Raw genomic sequence first — 22,096 nt, forward strand, 5'->3', positions numbered from 1 at the left:
CATGCCTGGCTAATTTTTTCTATATATATTAGTTGGCCAATTAATTTCTTTCTATTTATGGTAGAGACGGGTCTCGCTCTTGCTCAGGCTGGTTTGGCCTCCGCCAAACTGGGAGCAATCCGCCTGCCTTGGCCTCCCAGAGTGCTAGGATTACAAGCATGAGCCGCCGCGCCCCGTCCCGGTGGTTTTTCAATTCACTTAGCCCCAGGATTGAAAAAAGGAGAGAGGGGTAATTGACGAAAGAAAATTGGATGGGCTCCAGTAAGAGTCCACCTGCTTCTTCCTAGGGCTTCATTCATTCGCTCATTTGGTAGATACTAAGTATTCACCAAACTAGGAACAAAGGATACAAAAATGATTAAGAATTAGCTCCTCTCTGGGAGGCGGAGGCAGGCAAATTGCTCGAGGTCAGGAGTTTGAAACTAGCCTCAGCGAGATCCGTCTCTACTAAAAACAGAAAGAAATTAATTGACCAACTAAAAATATATGTACAAAAAAATTAGCCGGGCATGGTGGCGCATGCCTGTAGTCCCAGCTACTTGGGAGGCTGAGGCAGGAGGATTGCTTGAGCCCAGGAGATTGAGGTTGCTGTGAGCTAGGCTAAAGACACAGCACTCACTCTAGCCTGGGCAACAAAGTGAGACTCTGTCTCAAAAAAAAAAAAAAAAAAAATTAGCTTCCTATCATCTAGGATGTTGCCATTTAGTGAGAAGTGTATGATAAAGTGTGCCTAGCACTATAATAGAGATGATGTAATATCAAATTATCAAATTAAGGTCATTGTTAATTTACATTCAGTCAATACACAGATCAACATATTTTTTTTTCCATCATATTGTGGGGGCACAAATGTTAAGGTTACGTATATTGCCCTTGCACCACCCCCCTCGAGTCAGAGCTTCAAGCGTGTCCATCCAGACCAGCCTGAGCAAGAGCGAGAACCATCTCTACTATAAATAGAAAGAAATTAATTGGCCAACTAACATATATAGGAAAAAATTAGCCGGGCATGGTGGCGCATGCCTGTAGTCCCAGCTACTGGGAAGGCTGAGGCAGGAGGATTGCTTGAGCCCAGGAGGTTTTTTCTTTTTTTAAGACAGAGTCTCACTTTGTTGCCCAGGCTAGAGTGAGTGCCGTGGCCTCAGCCTAGCTCACAGCTACCTCAAATTCCTGGGCTCAAGTGATCCTCCTGCCTCAGCCTCCCGAGTAGTCGGGACTACAGGCATGCGCCACCATGCCCCGCTAATTTTTTCTATATATATTAGTTAGCCAATTAATTTCTTTCTATTTAAAGTAGAGATGGGATCTCGCTCTTGCTCAGGCTGGTGTCAAACTCCTGACCTCGAGCAATCTGCCCACCTCGGCCTCCCAGAGTGCTAGGATTACAAGCGTGAGCCGCCGACCGGCCTGAGCCAGGAGTCTGAGGTTGCTGTGAGCTAGGCTGACACCATGGCACTCACTCTAGCCTGGGCAACAAAGTGAGACCCCGTCAAAAAAAAAAAAAAAAAGAAAGAAAAAAACAAATTAATTGGCCAACTAATATATATATAGAACAAATTAGCCGGGCATGGTGGTGCATGCCTGTAGTCCCAGCTACTCGGGAGGCTGAGGCAGGAGGATTGCCTGAGCCCAGGAGTTTGAGGTTGCTGTGAGCTAGGCTGACGCCACGGGCACTCACTCTAGCCTGGGCAACAAAGCGAGACTCTGTCTCAAAAAAAAAAAAAAAAACTTCGAGGAGTTTCGAATCCCTTGTTTGTAAAATCTACTTCTATTTGATTGTTGTAGACAACATTGAGATAACAAGTGGAACGGGCTTCGTAAGTTACACAAATGTCACATTGTTACAATTTCCTTAGTATCTTACAGTGAAATAAATGATTTTATCTTTTCTTCGCCCCTTAAAAGTTGAGGACAGCATTTAAGATAGCAAAACAGTTTTCTCTGTTCGCCTGCAGATCTTTGCTTTAGGATCTTGCATTTAGGAAAATGACCTCAAAATGTCCGTCAGGGATGTATTCCCAGAAAGAAATGACATGACTTCTACTAAACAAGCCAAATCAAAAGAAAATGAAATTCCATTGCAATAAGAATTCCTCAAGCGCCTCCAGCCACAACTGCAACTCGCAGCCCAATCTCATTTCTCCTGAGTCAGCGGACACCATGTCTGGGAGGACCGAGGAAGGGCCCTCTGGCCGCACACAGCAGACGTCGTCTATGGTACAGCGCCTCTATCCGCTGCCAGCAGCTGACGCTAGATTCTCTGGCCGCGGTTTGGAAATCTGCGCGGGAAGCGGGTGGTGGGCAGGGAAGCGATAGTGGGTCGTCCCTTGGAACTGCCCAATCGAAGTGCACTATTCCGTGCGCGCACGGCGGCCTCCAATTATCGTCCCACTTAACTGATTTCAGTCTCCTCCCTTTTGACGCAAAGGGGGCGGGAGGGGCGGGGCTTTGGGTGAGCCTAGCCCTGCGGGTTTCATCAATCAGCCCGCAGCAGGAGTGTGAAAGACAGCGGCAACAGCCAATCAGAGCATCGGCTCGCTTCTGGCTTGCTCACTCGCGCCACCCTGGTCGCAGCCGTTACTGCTGGCGCGCGCGGGGACTCAAAGTAGGTGAGTTCTGGGGGCCTCGCCCACGGCTCCCCGGGTGCCATCTTGATTCCCCCAGAGGGCGGGAGGGGCTTGCTTGGGTGCGACTGGGCGGAGGTGACTTGGAAGTTTGCTTCTCGGATTGTAATACTAGTCCTTACCTGGCGTCCCGCCCTGAGTTTAGGTACGAAGACAGTGGAGACATTGAACCACGGGGGAACCCACTGGTGTGGGGATCAAAGATGGTGGCCCTTTGAATTGCAGCCGAGGGTCGTGGGCACCCTCTGAGTTGGCCAGTCATAAGGAAGGAGTGGACACTTTCTCCATGAGGCATCTTACTTTCCTCTACCTGTCAACATCTTTAGCGTGGCATCTTTTTTTTTTTTTTTTTTTTTTTGATACAAGAGTCTCACTCTGTCACCGGGGTTAGAGTGCCATGGCACCAGCCTAGCTCACAGCAACCTCAAACTCCTGGGCTCAAGCAATCCTGCTGCCTCAGACTCCCGAGTAGCTGGGACTGCAGGCATGCGCCACCATGCCTGCCTAATTTTTTCTATATATATTAGTTGGCCAATTAATTTCTTTCTATTTATAGTAGAGTCGGGTCTCGCTCTTGCTCAAGCTGATTTCCAACTCCTGACCTTGAGCGACCACGCCCAGCCTAGGGTGGGGTCTTTCTAGGAGAATTCCACTCAGGCTCTTTTGAATTTCCATATCCTCTCATTTCTTTTCTTTTCTTTTCTTTCTTTTCTTTCTCTCTTTCTCCCTCTCTCTCTCTCTTTTCTTTCTTTCCTTTCTTTCTTTTTTTTTTTTTTCATATTTTTTTTTTTTTTTGAGACAGAGTCTCACTTTGTTGCCCAGGCTAGAGTGAGTGCCATGGCGTCAGCCTAGCTCACAGCAACCTCAATCTCCGGGGCTCAGCGATCCTACTGCCTCAGCCTCCCGAGTAGCTGGGACTACAGGCATGCGCCACCATGCCCGGCTAACTTTTTTTTTTTTTTTTGTATATATATTTTTAGTTGGTCAATTAATTTATTTCTATTTTTGGTAGAGACGGGGTCTCGCTCAGGCTGGTTTCGAACTCCTGACCTTGAGCAATCCGCCCGCCTCGGCCTCCCAAAGTGCTAGGATTACAGGCGTGAGCCACCACGCCTGGCCTCTTTCCTTTCTTTCTTTTCTTTCTTTTTTTGAGACAGAGTCTCACTTTGTTGCCCAGGCTAGAGTGAGTGCCATGGCGTCAGCCTAGCTTACAGCAACCTCAAACTCCTGGGCCCAAGGGATCCTTCTGCCTCAGCCTCCAGAGTAGCTGGGACTACAGGCATGCACCACCGTGCGCCACTAATTTTTTCTGTATATATTAATTGGCCAATTAATTTCTTTCTATTTTTTAGACAGGGTCTCTCTCTTGCTCAGGCTGGTTTTGAATTGCTGACCTTGAGCAGTCTGCCCGCCTTGGCCTCCCAGAGTGCTAGGATTACAGGCGTGAGCCACCACGCCAGGCCCCATTTCTTTCATCAGTAGGCTCAGTGATGTAGCCTCCATGAAGGCAGGGTTCCTTTTATGCTTGGTTCACAGATGTATCCCAAATACTGCAAACAGTATCAGGTATGCCATCACCACCGTTGAATGAATATGATGGACCCTAGAGAAAAAGATACAGTTTCACTAATCCAGTCCTAGAGATGAGGTGGGAAGGCAGCAATGGAAAGTAATTGTTACAATATGGTGAGAAGTGTTAGAATAGGCACACTCCATTGACCACTGTGGATCACCAAAAAGTGATCCAGGAAAGACTTTGCTGAGAAAGTGACATTTGAACTGACTCTTAAAAGATGGGTAGGAGTTGGACCAGAAAACTAAGACTGAAGGGCCATGGAACGGGCCTGAGGCATGAAGATGTGGGGGACAACAAGGGCAGTATGTTCAGAGATTGGAGAGAAGGGCTGTGGCTGAAGCATAAGCAGAAGGGTGTGCATTACAAGACAGGAGGTAGAGATCATGGACGGTCTTGCTAAGGAGTTTAGATTTTATTTTATCCTGTGGGCCAGGAAAGGCATCAGAAAATATCTGGGTGACTGTGGGCAAATTCCTTAACCCAGCAATGTTGCAATTTCTTTGTCTGAAAAAATAGAATATAATACCTACTTTTTTTTCTTTTATATATTTTTTATATATTTATATATTTTAAAGGCTGGTCAAGTGAAAATACCTACTTTACAGCATTGTTGTGAAGATTAAATGAATTAGTCAACATAAAGTAATTAGGACAGTGCTTGACACAGATGAAGCATCTATATATGTCAGCTGTTGTGACTCTTTACAGTTTGGCTTAATCATACTAAGGTGGTCTGGTAAAGTGTAAAAAGCCTGGGCTTTGCAGCTAGAAGCACCTTTAATCCCATCTATTTACCTGCTGTTATCCTGAGCAAATTATGTAACATTTTTATCATTAGTTTCCTAAATGCCTGCCTCATATGGCCACTATGCCTGACACATAACACAATGCCTGACACATACTTGGCATGTGTTAGCAAAATGGTGTTTTTCAAATTGTAGGTTGCAACCCAGTAGTGGACAGTGAAAATTTAGTGGGTTGCAAATCAGTTTTTAAAAATATGGAGATAATAGAAAAAAATAGAATGAAAAATATCAGTGTATTTATTGTACATAGTAAGGCTAAGCATTGTTTCTCAAAACTTCTGTTTATATAAACAAGCATGTGTTTATACCTATTTATGTACTTGGGACCTTATAATATTTCTTACTCTGTGTCATGGATATGTTTTAAATGCTTTGAAAGGATAACACCAGAATGATTGGTAGAAAGAGAAGCATCAACCTTCATAGCAATCCAGGTTACCCGCAGTTATCAGTCTGATCAGTCTGATGCATGATGCAGTTGGTGTGAACCAATGATGGGGACGATGATAATGTGTTTCCTTCCCAGATTATGGAGGATACACAGGCTCTTAACTGGGACATTGAAGAAGACGAGGAGACAGAAAACTCCAGTGAATCCTTGGGGTGCAGCTTGGAGCCTGTAGGGCGGCTCCATATCTTCAGCGGTGCCCATGGACCAGAAAAAGGTTAGGGGATACTGGATGCTGAAGTATTGAGCTAGGTCTTTTATTTTTGTGGGGAGGTAGTTGGAGGGTTGCAAGGAGATCTGAAAAAAAGTTTTTTTAATTAGGAATGGAAAAGAAGGGACTAATTGAGTTGATTGTTCCAGGATAGTGCCCTGGACCTACTGGGAATGATTTTACTTTGATAGAAGATTAAGAGATTCAAATAAAAATCCAGTGTGGTCTGCAGATGGATGGTGGTGATGATTGCACAACAATGTGAATGTACTTAATGCCACTGAACTATACACTTAAAATTATTAAAATGGTAAATTTTGTGTTATGTATATTTTATCACAATTTAAAAATCCAGTGTGGATGGATGGGGTATTGCATATGAATAATACATTGCGTATACTTTTCATTGCCTAGATATCCTAGGGCCTTTTATTTTTCTAATGCATGTGCGGCCTTGAGTGAATAGTGGGTACCTAATAGGACCATTTTCCTAATGACAGGCAAGGACTCTGACCTTAGAATCTATCTACCTCTCTAATTTTTAGATTTTCCACTATACATCGGTAAGAATATGATAGGCCGAATGCCTGACTGTTCTGTGGCCCTGCCCTTTCCATCCATCTCCAAACAACATGCAGTGATTGAAATCTTGGCCTGGGACAAGGCTCTCCTCCGAGATTGTGGGAGCCTCAATGGTACTCAAATCCTAAGGCCTCCTAAGGTTCTGAGCCCTGAGGTGAGTTATCGTCTGAGGGACCAGGAATTGATTGTCTTTGCTGACTTGCCCTGCCAGTACCATCGCTTGGATGTGCCCCTGCCCTTTGTCTCTCGGGGTCCTCTAACTGTAGAGGAGACACCCAGGGTACAGGGAGGAACTCAACCCCAGAGGCTTCTGTTGGCTGAGGACTCGGAGGAGGAAGTAGGTAAGCTTATGTATTGGGAGGGTGGAGAGGAGGAGATGGGCATGATGAGTGTGAAACTGTCAACTTCTTTCTGTTCTTGACAGATTCTCTTTCTGAAAGATGTGTGAGGAAAGAATCAAGGACCACGTCCTCCCCTTTGTCAACAGTAGTTCCAGAGAGGTAAGTGCCAAAGGGCCAGACACCTGAGTCTTCAAAAGGAGGAAGAAACAGGGGCTGGAGGATCAATCTCTAAGAGAGATAATTATCATGAAAGTTGGGGCTGGGGTATACATATTCATTCACTCATTCGTTAGCTGGAGAACTAATTACTGGAAACAGAAAACAAATAATTACCTTGTATCTGCCTTCAAGGAGCTTACAACTGAGTGGGGTATCCCTTTCTTGGAAATAGATTCTACAGTCTTTCTCTTTCTCTCTCTCTCTCTCTCTCTCTCTCTCTCTCTCTCTCTCTCTCTCTCTCTCTCTCTCTCTGTCTTCCCTTTGCAGTGATGAAGAGGGGCTTTCCCATGCCCTGGGTGACCCTGGGCCACATTGTACCTTCAACTTGGACAGTGACACAGATGAGGAGGAAGGTCAGCAATCAGCAACAGGGGAGGCCTCCTCCACTGCCGGAAGACATGCCACTGCAGAGGCACAGCAGCCTGCAGCTGATGGAGTTGCAACCAAAGTCCAGTGTGAAAAGCATCAGCCTTCAGTGAAAGAGAGGGACAATGACACAAAAATCAAGAGAGATGCAGGAAATGGGGTGGTTCCAGTTAGGATGATTCTGGAGAGGAGCCAGCCTCCTGGGGAGGACAGTGACACAGATGGGGATGATGAGAGCAGGCCTCCTACAAGGCCAGCTGAGGTCCATTTGGAAAGGGCCCTGGCTTGTGACATTATTGATAGTGACACTGATATGGAAGAAGAAGGAATCCCAGCAACCCCAGCTGTAGTTCCTATGAAGAGGAGGCAAATACTCCATGGAGTTGGTACAAGGGGTCCTGGAGCACCTGGCTTGGCATATCTGCGGGAGAGCCAGGCTGGCAGTGATACAGATGTGGAGGAGAGTGAGGCCCCACAGGCCATCCCTCTGAAGAAAAGCCAGGCTTCCATGGAGATCAACAGCGATACAGATGATGAGGAAGAAGTCTCAGCAGCACTTACTTTGGCACGTCTGAAAGAGAGCCGGGCTGTTGTATGGAACAGAGACACGGATGTGGAAGAGGACAGGGCCCAACCTGTGGTCCTTCTGGAGCAAAGCCAAACCACCAGTGGGAGAGACAGTGACACAGATATGGAAGAGGAAGGGCCCCCAGTGGAAAAAAGAGAAACCGTCCCTGAGAGTCACACAGACAAAGATGGAGCCATTGTTATAGCACATTCAGAAGAGAAGCAACCTCCTCCTGGGGACAGTGATATAGGGGTAGAAGCAGATAAGAGTTCACCTGGGATCCACCTGCAGAGAAGCCTAGCCTCCAGCACAGTGGACATCAACACAGAAGGGGAGGAGGATGTCCCACCAGGGCCAGCTATTGTACATCTGGAGAAGCATCAGGTGTCTGTGGAGGGGAGATATCAAACAGATGTGGAAGCAGAGAGGGGGCCAGCAAAGCTGCCTGTAGTGCCTCTAGAGGAAGGCCAGCCTCCTCTGGATGGGGACTATGAGACAGATATAGAGGAGGGCATGTCCTTAGCAGCCTCAGCAGTGACAGATGTAAGAAAGAGCCAGCTTTCAGCAGAAGGGGATGCTGGGACAGAGCAGGCTGCAGCTGTTCTTGAGAGGGAGAGAGCTCTTGAGGTGGGGACCCAGGGTGGATCACCTGTGGCACAAGTGGAGCAGGACCTTCTCCCTATCTCAAGGGAGAATCTCACAGATCTGGTGGTGGACACAGGCACTCCAGAGGAACCCATCCAGCCACAGAGAGAGGGAGCCCAGACCCCCACAGGGAGAGAGAGAGAACCACATGTAAACATGACCAAGGACTCTGAAGATAACCAAGATGGTAAGTGCTGGCCTTTCTTCCTCCCATGATCCCTTAAATAAACCATGGAAGTTCCAAGGTTGGTGTTAGAGAGAAAAGAGTAGACATTAAGTAAGGAGTTAAGGGACAGATATGATTTCTTTTATTATCTATCCTATATTCCTCCCCTACCAGATTCTGAAGATCTGGCCCTACAAGCTACCCAGTGCTTTGTGGAGAGAGAGAATGAGAGCCTGGAAGGTGAGGACACCTGTATTGTTTGAATCCTGGTACCAGTGGGAGCTGGGAGATTAGACTAGTGGTCCTTGAAGGGTATGAAGGCTGGCATGGATAGGGTAGGAGACCAGAAATGGAATCCCCGGGGTTCTATGGGGGGGGCTGTGCCTAAGCTGTCTTTTCTTGTGCAGCAGTCCAGAGCATGGAGGAGGAACCCACCCAGGCCTTCCTGATTACTCTCCCCCCAGAACCTGGCCCTTCCCATTGCAGCTTCCAGGCCCCAGGTACAACAATCTGTCCCTTCCTCTGTGCTCACAACTTTGCATCCTTTATTGTTTTTCCCCTCTACATATTTCTGTTATATTCCTTAACTACAGTTGGCCCTCTGTACCTGTATGTTCCTCATCTAGGGATTCAACCAACTGTGAATTGAAAATATTTGGAAAAAAATAATAATAAAAATTTTAAAAATGCAATATAACAACTATTTACACAGAATTTTCATCATAGCAGGTACTATAAGTAGGCAGGCTAGAGGTGATTTAAAGCTGCAGTCCAGGCCGGGCGTGGTGGCTCGCGCCTGTAATCCCAGCACTCTGGGAGGCTGAGGCGGGCGGATTGCTCCAGGTCAGGAGTTCAAAACCAGCCTGAGCAAGAGCAAGACCCCGTCTCTACTATAAATAGAAAGAAATTAATTGGCCAACTAATATATATAGAAAAAATTAGCTGGGCATGGTGGCACATGCCTGTAGTCCCAGCTACTCGGGAGGCTGAGGCAGGAGGATTGCTTGAGCCCAGGAGTTTGAGGTTACTGTGAGCTATGCTGATGCCACGGCACTCACTCTAGCCTGAACAACAAAGTGAGACTCTGCCTCAAAAAATAAAAAAATAAAAAAGAAATAAAGCTGCAGTCCCCAACCCCTGGTCCTCCCCATTGTTGGCTCGCATCACCACCTGAGATCCACACACCACTCCCATCTGTGGAAAAGTTGTCTTCTATGGAACTGGTCCCTAGTGCCAAAAAGCCTGGGGACTGCTGATTGAAAGTATATGGGAGGCGGGGCACAGTGGCTCGCCTGTAATCATAGCTCTCTGGGAGGCTAAGGCAGGAGAATCGCTCAGGTCAGGAATTTGAAACCAGCCTGAGCAAGAGCGAGACCCTGTCTCTACTAAAAATAGAAATAAATTAATTGGCCAATTAAAAATATATTAAAAAATTAGCTGGGCATGGTGGTGCATGCCTATAGTCCCAGCTACCTGAGAGGCTAAGGCAGGAGGATCACCTGAGCCCAGGAGTTTGAGGTTGCTGTGAGCTAAGCTGACACCATGGCACTCTAGCCCGGGCAACAGAGGGAGGCTGTGTTTCAAAAAAAAAGAAAAGGCCAGGCGCAGTGGCTCACGCCTGTAATCCTAGCACTCTGGGAGGCTGAGGTGGGTGGATTGCTCAAGGTCAGGAGTTGGAAACCAGCCTGAGCAAGAGCGAGACCCCGTCTCTACTATAAATAGAAAGAAATTAATTGGTCAACTAATATATATAGAAACAAATTAGCCGGGCATGGTGGTGCATGCCTGTAGTCCCAGCTACTCGGGAGGCTGAGGCAGGAGGATCGCTTGAGCCCAGGAGTTTGAAGTTGCTGTGAGCTAGGCTGATGCCACGGCACTCACTATAGCCTGGGCAACAAAGCAAGACTCTGTCTCAAAAAAAAAAAAAAGGAAGGAAGGAAGGAAGGAAGGAAGGAAGGAAGGAAGGAAGGAGGGAAGGAGGGAAGGAGGGAAGGAGGGAAGGAGGGAAGGAGGGAAGGAGAAAGAAGGAAGGAAGAAAAGAAAAAAGAAAGAAAGAAAGAAAGGAAGAAAAACAAAAGTCTATGGGAGAGCTGGGAGCAGTGGCACTTGCCTGTAGTTCCAGATACTTGGGAGGCTAAAATGGGAGAGTCACTTGAGCTGAAGAATCCAGCCTGGGCAACATAGAGAGATGCCCATCTCTTAAAAGAAAAAAAAAAATTTAAGAATACAGGAGGATATGCATAGGTTATCTGCAAATACTATGCCATTTTATATGAGGCACTTGAGCATCTGAGGATTTTAGTATCCATGAGGGTCCTGGGACCAATCCCCCATGGATACCAAGACATGACTGTATTTTGCTGATGTTTCTCCATCTCATCAGGAAAAAAATGCCATATTATGGAAAACAGTATGGAGATTCCTGAAAAAACTAAAATTAGAAATATCATATGATTCAGCAATCCTGTTGCTGTGTGAGGAGATCAGTACATTGAAGAAATTATCTGCACTCTCCTGTTCACGGTAGCACTATTCACAATAGCCAAGATAATGGAATCAACTTAAATGTGTCCATCAGTAGATGAATGGATAAAGAAAATGTGGTGTATTTATGTATACAATGGAATAAAGAATGAAATCTTGTCATTTGCAGCAACATGGAGGTCATTATTTTAAGAGAAATCAGGCACAGAAGGACAAACACCACATGTTCTCACTCATGTGGGAACTGAAAAAGTTGATCTTATGGAGGTAGAGAACACAATGGTGGTTTCTAGAGGCTGGGAAGGGTAGGAGGAAGGAAGGGAAAAAGAAAGGTTAGTTAATGGGTACAAGAACAACAGTTAGGGCCGGGCACGGTGGCTCACGCCTGCAATCCTAGTACTCTGGGAGGCTGAGGTGGGTGGATTGCTCAAGGTCAGGAGTTCGAAACCAGCCTGAGCAAGAGCGAGATCCCATCTCTACTATAAATAGAAAGAAATTAATTGGCCAAATAGTATATATAGAAAAAATTAGCCGGGCATGGTGACGCATACCTATAGTGCCAGCTACTCGGGAGGCTGAGGCAGAAGGATTCCTTGAGCCCAGGAGATTGAGGTTGCCGTGAGCTAGGCTGACGCCACGGCACTCACTCTAGCCTGGGCAACAAAGCAAGACTCTGTCTCAAAAAAAATAAAAAACATAAAAAAAAAAAAAGAGAGAGAGCACATAGTTAGGCCGGGCGCGGTGGCTCACGCCTGTAATCCTAGCACTCTGGGAGGCTGAGGCAGGCGGATTGCTCAAGGTCAGGAGTTCGAAACCAGCCTGAGCAAGAGCGAGACCCCCGTCTCTACTATAAATAGAAATAAATTAATTGGCCAACTAATATATGTAGAAAAAATTAGCCGGGCATGGTGGCACATGCCTGTAGTCTCAGCTACTTGGGAGGCTGAGGCAGGAGGATTGCTTGAGCCCAGGAGTTTGAGGTTGCTGTGAGCTAGGCTGACGCCACGGCACTCACTCTAGCCTGGGCAACAAAGTGAGACTTTGTCTCAAAAAAAAAAAAAAAAAAGAACACAGTTAGATTGAAGAAATAAGTTCTAGTTTCGATAGCACAGCAGGGTAACTGTAGTTAACAATAATTTATTGTGTATTTCAAAATGGCTAAAAGAGAAGATTTGTAATGATCCCAACACAAAGAAATGATCAATGTTTGAGGTGATGGTTATCTCAATTACCCTGATGTGGTCATTGTAATTGTATGCATGTATCAAAATATCACATGTACCTCATAAATATGTACAATTATGTATCAATAAAAAAAGAAAATGTATATATACACAGTGCAATGGTATTCAGCCTTTAAAAATAAGGAAATTCTATCACTTGTGACAACATGGATGAACCTGGACGACATTACACTGAATGAAATGAGCCAGACACAGAAAGACAAATACTATATGATCTCTTATGTGAGCTCTACAAAAGGTAGCCTCAAAAGCAGAGAACAAGGCCAGGCACAGTGACTCACGCCTGTAATCCTAGCACTCTGTGAGGCTGAGGCGGGCGGATTGCTCGAGGTCAAGAGTTCGAGACCAGCCTGAGCAAGAGCGAGACCCCATCTCTACTAAAAGGAAAATAGAAAGAAATTAGCTGGACAACTAAAAATATATAGAAAAAAAATTAGTGGGGCATGGTGGCACATACCTATAGTCCCAGTTACCTGAGGCTGAGGCAGGAGGATCACTTGAGCCCAGGAGTTTGAGGTTGCTGTGAGCTAGGCTGATGCCATGGCACTCTAACACGGGCAACAGAGTAAGACTCTGTCTCGGGGAAAAAAAAGCAGAGAACAGAATGGTGATTACCAAGGGGCTGAGGGGAGACAGGGGAGGGCATTGGGGAGATGTTTGTCAAAGGATGCAAAATTTCAGCTAGACAGAAGGAGTAACTTCAGGAAATCTATTATACAACGTGGTGACTATGGTTAATAATTGCATTATATACTTAAAAATTCCGAAGAGTAGGCCAGGCGAGGTGACTCACGCCTGTAATCCTAGCACTCTGGGAGGCCGATGCAGGCAGATTGCTCAAGGTCAGGAGTTTGAAACCAGCCGGAGCAAGAACCCATCTCTACTGTAAATAGAAAGAAATTAATTGGCCAACTAATATATATACAAAAAAAGAAAATTAGCCGGGCATAGTGGCATATGCCTGTAGTCCCAGCTACTTGGGAGGCTGAGGCAGGATTGCTTGAGCCCAGGAGTTGGAGGTTGCTGTGAGCTATGCTGACACCACGGCACTCACTCTAGCCTGGGCAACAGAGTGAGACTGTCTCAAAAAAAAAAAAAAGAAAAAAATTCCTAAGAGTAGATTTTAAGTGTTCTCACCACAAAAAAATAAGTATGTGAGGTAGTTGATATGTTAACTAGCTTGATTTATACATTACACAATGACATATATCAAAACTTTATGTTGTATCCCATAAATATATGTAATTTTTATTTGTTAACTAAAAATAAATAAAAGAAAATATAAGGAAACTCAACAAAAATAAAATTGCCAAAGTTATGATGTCAAAAACAAAGTATTCAAAAAAACAATAAAAATAAAACTAAAAATAATGCAAATAGAAATACAATATAAATATTTATATTTTATGAGGTACTATAAGTAATCTAGAGATGATTTAAAGTATATATATATATATATATATATATATATATAGGTTATATGCAAATACTATGCCACTGAGCATCCACAGAGTTTGGTATTCACAGGGCGTCCTAGAGCCCATCTCTTGCATATACCGAGGGATGACTGTATTTCGCTGATGTTTCTCCATCTCATCAAGGAAAAAAATCACATATTAAGTCAGACTCACAGACTAACTAGTTTAGATTTTTTTTTTTTTTTGAGACAGAGTCTCTCTCTGTTGCCCGGGCTAGAGTGCCGTTGTGTCAGCCTAGCTCACAGCAACCTCAAACTCCTGGGCTCAAGCAATCCTGCCTCAGTCTCCCGAGTAGCTGGGACTACAGGCATGTGCCACCATGCCTGCCTAATTTTTTCTATATATATTAGTTGCCAATTAATTTCTTTCTATTTATAGTAGAGACGGGGTCTCGCTCTTGCTCAGGCTGGTTTCCAACTCCTGACCTTGAGCGATCTGCCTGCCTCGGCCTCCCAGAGTGCTAGGATTACAGGTGTGAGCCACCACGCCTGGTCCAGTGTAGATCATTTTTAATTTTATTTATTTTTTTATTTTTATTTTTTTTGAGACAGAGTCTCATTCTGTTGCCCAGGCTAGAGTGGGTGCCATGGCATCATCCTAGCTCACAGGAACCTCAAACTCCTGGGCTCAAGCAATCCTCTTGCCTCAGCCTCCTGAGTAGCTGGGACTGTAGGCATGCGCCACCATGCTCGGCTAATTTTTTCTATATATATATATATATTAGTTGACCAATTAATTTATTTCTATTTTTAGTAGAGACAGGGTCTCGCTCTTGCTCAGGCTGGTTTCGAACTCCTGACCTCAAGCGATCCTCCCGCCTTGGCCTCCCAGAGTGCTAGGATTACAGGCGTGAGCCAGTGCGCCCAGCCTAGATCATTTTTAAAGAGACTACTGAGGAGGCTTTCATATGAGAGTATGGTCTTTTTGAGACAAACATTAAATGTTATAACTACCACCTTTATTCCCAGCTTTCCTTTAATAACTCATTTAGATTTATTATTAATGAATTTATCTTAATCTTTTCAACCTATTTATTATTCCAACCTGTACTCCTTTTTCTCTCTCTCTGTCTACTTCCAGGTGCCCTAGATGAGCCATGGGAGGTCTTGGCTACACAGCCATTCTGCCTGAGAGAGTCTGAAGCCTCTGAGACCCAGCCTATTGCCACCTACCTCGAGGCACATGGGTCTTGCCTGTCTCCACCTAGGGCAACACCACAAGACCAACATCCAGAGCGCCCAGTTCACACAGAGCCACTGGGGATTCAAGGCAGAGGGATGCAGACTGTGGATAAAGGCATGGGTATACCAAAAGAAATGGCCGAGAGGGGGACCCCTGAGAGAGGACCATTGGAGAGGGAAACCAAGAAACTGCCTCCAAGGAGAGAGAGAGATGTGATGGGAGTGGAAGAATTAACCAGGAAGATACAGGACAGAGAACAAAAACAGCTGTTAGCTAGAGACACTCAGAGACAAGAGTCTGACAAAAAGGGGGAAAGTATGAGTCCTGAAATGGATAGAGACAGTTTGAAGGTAGAAGTTGAGTCATCTAAGGAAATCCAGGAGAAAGAAATAGAGAAGCAGACCCTTATAAGAGGAATATTTGAGAGAGTAGAGAGCTCAGTACCAGAGGGAGAGTGTGAGCCAGCTGGACCGGAAGTGAGGGGCCCCACAGTGATGCCGGACAGAGGCACACAGGGAGGGAGCCCAGAGGGAGGGAACCAGGACCAAAAAGAGCAGGCCCCCTGCCCAATACCAGAGCCTGGAGTGGGGACAGGGGACCTTCAGGGACCTACTTCAGCCTCAGTAGCTTCTGGGAGGCAGTCAAGTGGAGAAAGGGGAGCCCAAGTGGGCCCCAAGAGGCAACGAAAAGGTAAGTAAAGGTGGAGGAGAACCCAAGTTGGTATGAAGCCCTCATGATAACCAACCCCTGAGCACCCAATCACTTAGAATTCAGCCACCCTTGTGTTTACTTTCTATCTAGGCAAACTGAATTCTATGATGCCACCTGCTGAGAAGGCTTCCAGAGTAAGAGCTGCTTTCTCTACCAACCCCATACTTCCCAAGTCATCTTGACACCCCCTCCAGTGCCCCTTCCCTTGGCCTTGCTTCAGTCCATTCCTGTCTCCATATCCTAAGTTTTCTTCCATTTATAGAAGAAAGAAGCTTGGTTCTTTCATGGCATGAAAGAGGCTTGGTTGGCTTCTATTCCTTTACCCTTGGTACTCATTGTTTTCTATATCTGTTTCCCAAGTTGCATCTCCTTCTGCCTGAGAAAGAGTCCCTTCCTTCCTGTTCTTTCCTTCTTCACCCCAGCCATCCTCTTCATTGCCATCATCCATGTGTGAAGAATGTTATAGTGGCATTGTGAGGAGAGGGCCGTGGGAAGGAGGACTGCTTGCTCCCCAGGGAGTTCCCAGTCTAATGGAAGAGAGGTCCTAGACAGAAAGATAAGTCCCGTGGGCACAGTTTAACCATAAACAAGTATCAAGAACAGCATCCAAGTTCTAGCTGTCTTCTCTCTACCTCTTCCTCCCTCACTTGCTTCTGTTTCTCCCCAGGAAGATCAGGAATCCCCAGATGCTTATCTGCCTCCTACAGTGCCTGAAGCTTCAACTCCACCCCAAGGCCCCCTTCTCTCCCAGAGCCAAAGACATTTTGCACCTCAGTCCCTTCTTTCTCCTGTCCTGCGTTCTCTCGAGCCACCCATTCCTAAAACCAGGCAAAATGGAAGTCAGGAAGCTTCAGAGACTCCCTTGTCCTCAGAGTTGGAATGTTTCTACCCAAAGCCTAAAGTCAGACACCAGGGGTCTTCCAGGATGACACCCTCTCCAGTTTCCTCTACTACCCCTGAGCCCCACCCTACCACCCCCACAGCCCAGCCTGTCACCCCTGAGCCCACATCTTGTGCCACTCGGGGCAGGACAAATAGATCCTCTCTCAAGACCCCTGACCCAATTGTCTCTATAGCTCCTGAGCTCCAGCCTTCCACTCCCACAGCCCAGCCTGTCACACCAAAACCCATATCTCGGGCCACTCAGGGCAGGACAAATAGGTCCTCTGTCAAGACCCCCAAACCAGTTGTCCCAAAAGCCCTTGAGCTTCAGCCTTCCACCTCCACATACCAGCCTGTCACCCCCAGGGCCACTCAGGGCAGGACAAATAGGTCCTCTGTCAAGACCCCTGACTCAATTGACCCCACAGCCCCTGAGCTTCAGCCTTCCACCTCCACAGCCCAGCCTGTCAACCCCAAGCCCACATCTCGGGCCACTCGGGGCAGGACAAATAGGTCCTCTGTCAAGACCCCTAACCCAGTTGTCCCCAAAGCCCCTGAGCTGCAGCCTTCCACCTCCACAGGCCAGCCTGCTACCCCCAAGCCCACATCTCAGGCCACTCGTGGCAGGACAAATAGGTCCTCTGTCAAAACCCCTGATCCAATTGTCCCCACAGCCCCTGAGCTCCAGGCTTCCCCTTTCACAGGCCAACCTGTCACCCCAAAGCCCACATCTCGGGCCACTAGGAGCAGAACAAATATGTCCTCTGTTAAGGTTCCTGAACCAGTTGTCCCCACAGCCCCAGAGCTGCATCCTTCCACTTCCACAGCCCAGCCTGTCACCCTCGAGCCCACATTTCAAGCTACTCGGGGCAGGACAAATAGGTCCTCTTTCAAGACCCCTGACCCAATTGTCCCCACAACCCCTGAGCTCCAGCCTTCCACCTCCATAGCCCAACCCGTCACCCCAAAGCCCACATCTCGGGCCACTAGGGGCAGGACAAATATGTCCTCTGTTAAGGTTCCTGAACCAGTTGTCCCCACAGCCCCTGAGCTCCAGCCTTCCACTTCCACAGCCCAGCCTGTCACCCCAAAGCCCACATCTCGGGCCACTCGGGGCAGAAATCATAGGTCCTCTGTCAAGACTTCCAAACCAGTTGAACCCACAACCTCTGATCTTGAGCCTCCTACTCCCACAGACCAACCTGTCACCCCTGAGGCCATAGCTCAGGGTGGTCAGAGCAGGACACCAAAGTCTTCCACAATAAGTGTTGTGCCAGTTCCCACCACCCCTGAATTCGAGTCTCCTATCACCACAGAAAAGCCTGTTTACCCTGAGCCTATTCCTCAAGCCAGTTGCAGCAGGAGACAGAGAGCTGCTGGGAAGCATGGTTCCCTCACAGCTCCCGTTGTCCACAAGACTTGCTCTGCATCCCCTGAACCTAAATCCCAATCCTTAAGGAACCAAAGACAGGGAACAGTGAGAGCAGCTGAGTCCATTACAACCATTCCTGAGCCTACCTTTCCCCAGCTGCTTGAGGCATCCCAGATCGAAAAGGTGGAGGCAGCAGATAGATCTGGGATCACCTCAGAGCCCCAGCATAAGGCCTCTCAAAGCCGCAAGAGGCCTTTAACTACCATGGCTTCACCCCCACTTCCAAAACGGTCCCAAAGAGGGCAAGTCTTCCAGAAGACTACATTCCTCAAGGAAGAGGAAGAAGATACCGCAGAGAGGACAGGAAAAGAAGAGGTGAGGAGAGGGCTAGGGCCACAGAACTGGGAAAAAGGGCTCAGAAACTCCCACCAAGATCTTTCTCAATTCCAGGACGTAGTGATTCCAGCACCAGGCAAGAGAAAGAGAGACCAGGCAGAGGAGGAGCCCAAGGGAATACCAAGCCGCAGCCTCCGACGGACTAAACCTAACCAAGAATCACCAGTCCCCAAAGTAGGAGAGAAGGGGCATGGGGGAGCGATGAGGGAGGATAGGAGGAGACCTGGGGGATTGTAGAAACAGGTGCCGATGGCATGGGCTGCTGTGACCAGCTCAGGCCAACCCCTCCACAGGTGCTCTTCACAGGAGTGGTGGATGCTCGAGGAGAGCGGGCAGTGCTGGCACTGGGGGGAAGTCTGGCCAGCTCAGTGGCAGAGGCTTCCCACCTGGTCACTGATCGAATCCGCCGGACAGTCAAGTTCCTGTGTGCCCTGGGGCGAGGGATCCCCATCCTCTCGCTGGACTGGCTGCATCAGGTGAGAGGCCAGGACATAATGACAGACCAGCAGAGTCAGTGACAGGAGAAGATGCTCATGTAGCGCTTTAGAAAGTGGTGGGAGGGAAGAGGGGATATAGGAAGATGGGACATTAGTGAGGCTGAATTCATTGAAATGTTTTGTGAGCTCTCAAGTGCTAGGCAGGAGAGTGGGTGAGGGGCTGGGCTGAGCTTTGATGCTGACTGCTGCCACTCTTAGTCCCGCAAGGCTGGTTGTTTCTTGCCCCCGGATGAATATGTGGTGATTGATCCTGAACAGGAGAAGAACTTTGGCTTCAGCCTTCAAGATGCTCTGGGTCGGGCTCGGGGACGAAGGCTGCTGGAGGTGAGAGGCTGTCTTCTGCCCAGTGCTTCAACCCTCCAGCCAGTGGTTTCCCAACAGTCCATGGCCTCTCAGTGGTACACCACTGGCTCTGCATTGCTTTCCCTTAGGGCTATGAGATTCATGTGACCCCTGGAGTCCAGCCACCCCCCCCTCAGATGGGAGAGATCATCAGCTGCTGTGGAGGCACTGTCCTCCCCAACATGCCCCGGTCCTATAAGGTATGATTGGCACATTCTGGGTCTGGTGAAGTGGCAGATAAAGAGGTGGCTGGAATGGGAAAGGCTGGGGGAAAAAACGGAGGTACAGATGGGAATGTAGAGTCTTGAGAGGGTGGGGAACAGAGCTGTAGTACAAAAGGGATAAGAATTGGGGAAGATATCTGCTGATACCAAATGGACTTATCTTTATTAGGTATTTTTGAAATTTTCAGGCCGGGCAAGGTGGCTCACGCCTGTAATCCTAGCACTCTGGGAGGCTGAAGTGGGCGGATAGCTTGAGGTCAGGAGTTGGAAACCAGCCTGAGCAAGAGCGAGACCCCGTCTCTACCATAAATAGAAAGAAATTAATTGGCCAACTAATATATATAGAGAAAATTAGCCAGGCATGGTGGTGCATGCCTGTGGTCCCAGCTACTCGGGAGGCTGAGGCAGTAGGATTGCTTGAGCCCAGGAGTTTGAGGTTGCTGTGAGCTAGGCTGATGCTATGGCACTCACTCTAGCCTGGGCAACAAAGGGAAACTCTGTCTCAAAAAAAAAAAAAAAAGAAAAGAAAAGAAATTTTCAAATATACATAAAAGGAGAAAGAATAATACAATACAATGAACCCACATATACCAATTACCCAGATTCAACAGTTTAGATTATGCTACATTTGCTCCATCTATCCCTTCTTTTCTTTTGTTTTCTTTGCTGAAGTATTTTATTTTGTCAATTTTTTTTTTAGAGACAGAGTCTCTCACTCTGTCGTCCAAAGTTCTGGGCTTACAGGCATCAGCCACCACACCCAGCCTCTTTGATAAAGTATTTTAAAGCAAATTGCAAATATATTATTTCCTCTTCCATACGTAAGTATACATCTCTAAGAAATATGTACATTTTATTACATAATCACAACATCATTGTTTATCCCTAACAATGTTTATCCCTTTGTTTATCCCTAAAAATTAACAGTAGTTCTTGGTCATTTTCTCACACTCCAGTAATAAAATTTCTCCACTTGTCTGAAAAATGTCTCTGGAGTTTTTCAAATCAGGATTCAGATAAGGTCCACGCACTGCTGCACTTGTATCTCTCTTTTCTTTTTTTGAGACAAAGTCTCACTCTGTTGCCCCAGCTAGAGTGCTGTGGCGTCAGCCTAGCTCAGAGCAACCTTAAACTCCTGGGCTCAAGCCATCCTCCAGCCTCAGCCTCCAGAGTAGCAGGGACTACAGGCATGCGCCATCATGCCCGGATAATTTTTTCTATATATATTAGTTAGCCAATTAATTTTTTTCTATTTATAGTAGAGACAGGGTCTCGCTCTTGCTCAGGCTGGTTTCAAACTCCTGACCTCAAGCAATCCACCCGCCCCGCCTCCCAAAGTGCTAAGATTACAGGTGTGAGCCACCGTGCCTGGCCTGCACATGTATCTCTTATTCTCTTTTACTCTAGAGCATCCCCCGACCTACCCTCCCTTTTTTATGCCATTGACTTCCTGCAGAGACTAGGTTAGTTGTCCTTAGAATGTTCCCCATCTGGATTTTTCTGTTTGCTCCTTTGATGTATCATTTATCTTGTTCCTGTATCTTTTGTATTTCCTGTAAATTGTAGTTAATTTTAAAAGCATGCATAAATTCAGATTCAACTTTTCTGTCAAGAATAGCTCATAGACAGTGCAGTGTGCTTCATATGAAGCCTCATATCAGGAGGTATTATTTTAGTGGTGCTAAGTGTGATTATTGGGTCCTGAACTCATTTCTAAGATTTTTTTCACCCCAGACTTTCTCTTTTCTTTGTCTTCCTCAGCCTCAGAGAGTTGTGATCACATGCCCCCAGGACTTCCCCCGATGCTCCATTCCATTGCGGGTTGGGCTGCCCCTCCTCTCACCTGAGTTCCTGCTGACAGGTGTGCTGAAGCAGGAAGCCAAGCCAGAGGCCTTTGTCCTCTCTACTTTGGAAATGTCATCCACCTGAAAACTCCAGTACCCTATTCTCTCCCAGACCAATGAATAAAGTATTATAAAATATTTGGAAGAAAAAATGGGCTTTAGAAAAGATTGGGATATATTAGTGTGACTCTAGGGAATATGGGTGGGACCAGAAAGGTTTATAGGTAAACAGAAAGAGAGATTGGGAGCCACAGATTTTTTTTAAGTGGACATTTTAAAATTGGCTAATCCCATGCTCAGATATCTTAAGTAGCTGTTCATCTTTAGCCAGATTGATGTAGTTATTGCTCCATGTCACTCAGAGTTTCCTGCCTCCTATTTGGAAACCACCTCTCTTTTTCTTACTGGGATTCTTACTCTTTCTCGAAAGATAGTGGAAACAACTTTGGGGTCAGGAACTTGAAGAGATGCTTGGAGTGAGTAGATTTGAAGGTAGAGTTAGAGAATGCTATTAAAACATTTTCTTCTTTTCTGGCCTCTAGAAGCATCCTTTAGCTTTGATTTTGAGCAAGTCTCTGTACTTTTCTGGCCTGCTTTTCTAGTATTTATAAAATTAGAGCTTAGGCTTGACCTCTGCGATAAATAAATATTCACTCTGTGCCTTATGGTATAGTGCAGTTTTTTTTAGTATCTGGGTCTTGAGACACAAACTTTTTAAAAAATAGTTATGGACTTTAATTTATCATTATCTTCTATTTAGGGCAAATTATATAACATTTCTTAAATTTAAATTTTAAAAGTTGGTCGATTACAAGTATGTGGAGAAGTTGGAACCTTTATACATTTGCTAGTGGGAATGTAAAATGGTTCAGCCTCTGCGGTAAACAG

General features: G+C 46.4%; 1 protein-coding gene across 5 annotated transcripts; it reads left to right on the top strand.

Annotated features, from left to right (window-relative positions):
• Positions 1-2,524: 2,524 nt before the first annotated feature.
• Positions 2,525-21,868, top strand: MDC1 (mediator of DNA damage checkpoint 1). Of its 5 annotated transcripts, none has more exons than XM_076003543.1 (15): positions 2,525-2,609; positions 5,533-5,671; positions 6,211-6,588; positions 6,672-6,747; positions 7,075-8,573; positions 8,727-8,792; positions 8,960-9,052; positions 14,839-15,630; positions 15,742-15,785; positions 16,319-18,280; positions 18,356-18,475; positions 18,595-18,777; positions 18,997-19,122; positions 19,230-19,340; positions 21,126-21,868. In XM_076003543.1, the coding sequence occupies exons 2-15, from the start codon at positions 5,536-5,538 to the stop codon at positions 21,291-21,293; spliced, it is 5,754 nt and encodes a 1,917-aa protein (XP_075859658.1). In that variant the 5' UTR covers positions 2,525-2,609; positions 5,533-5,535; the 3' UTR covers positions 21,294-21,868. The 5 variants fall into 5 exon arrangements, with proteins under 5 accessions (XP_075859658.1, XP_075859662.1, XP_075859661.1 ...); XM_076003547.1 differs by having other exon boundaries at positions 19,057-19,122; XM_076003546.1 differs by having other exon boundaries at positions 8,963-9,052.
• Positions 21,869-22,096: the final 228 nt, after the last annotated feature.

This window comes from Microcebus murinus, chromosome 5, assembly GCF_040939455.1.
Source record: "Microcebus murinus isolate Inina chromosome 5, M.murinus_Inina_mat1.0, whole genome shotgun sequence".
Classification (NCBI taxonomy): Eukaryota; Metazoa; Chordata; class Mammalia; order Primates; family Cheirogaleidae; genus Microcebus; species Microcebus murinus.

Excerpts from the sequence above, each read along its gene's own strand:
- MDC1 (XM_076003543.1), top strand. The coding sequence starts at position 5,536 with ATGGAGGATACACAGGCTCTTAACTGGGACATTGAAGAAGACGAGGAG. Across the intron at positions 9,053-14,838 it reads TTGCAGCTTCCAGGCCCCAG|GTGCCCTAGATGAGCCATGG; the intron begins GTACAACAATCT and ends GTCTACTTCCAG. Across the intron at positions 18,281-18,355 it reads AGAGGACAGGAAAAGAAGAG|GACGTAGTGATTCCAGCACC; the intron begins GTGAGGAGAGGG and ends TCTCAATTCCAG.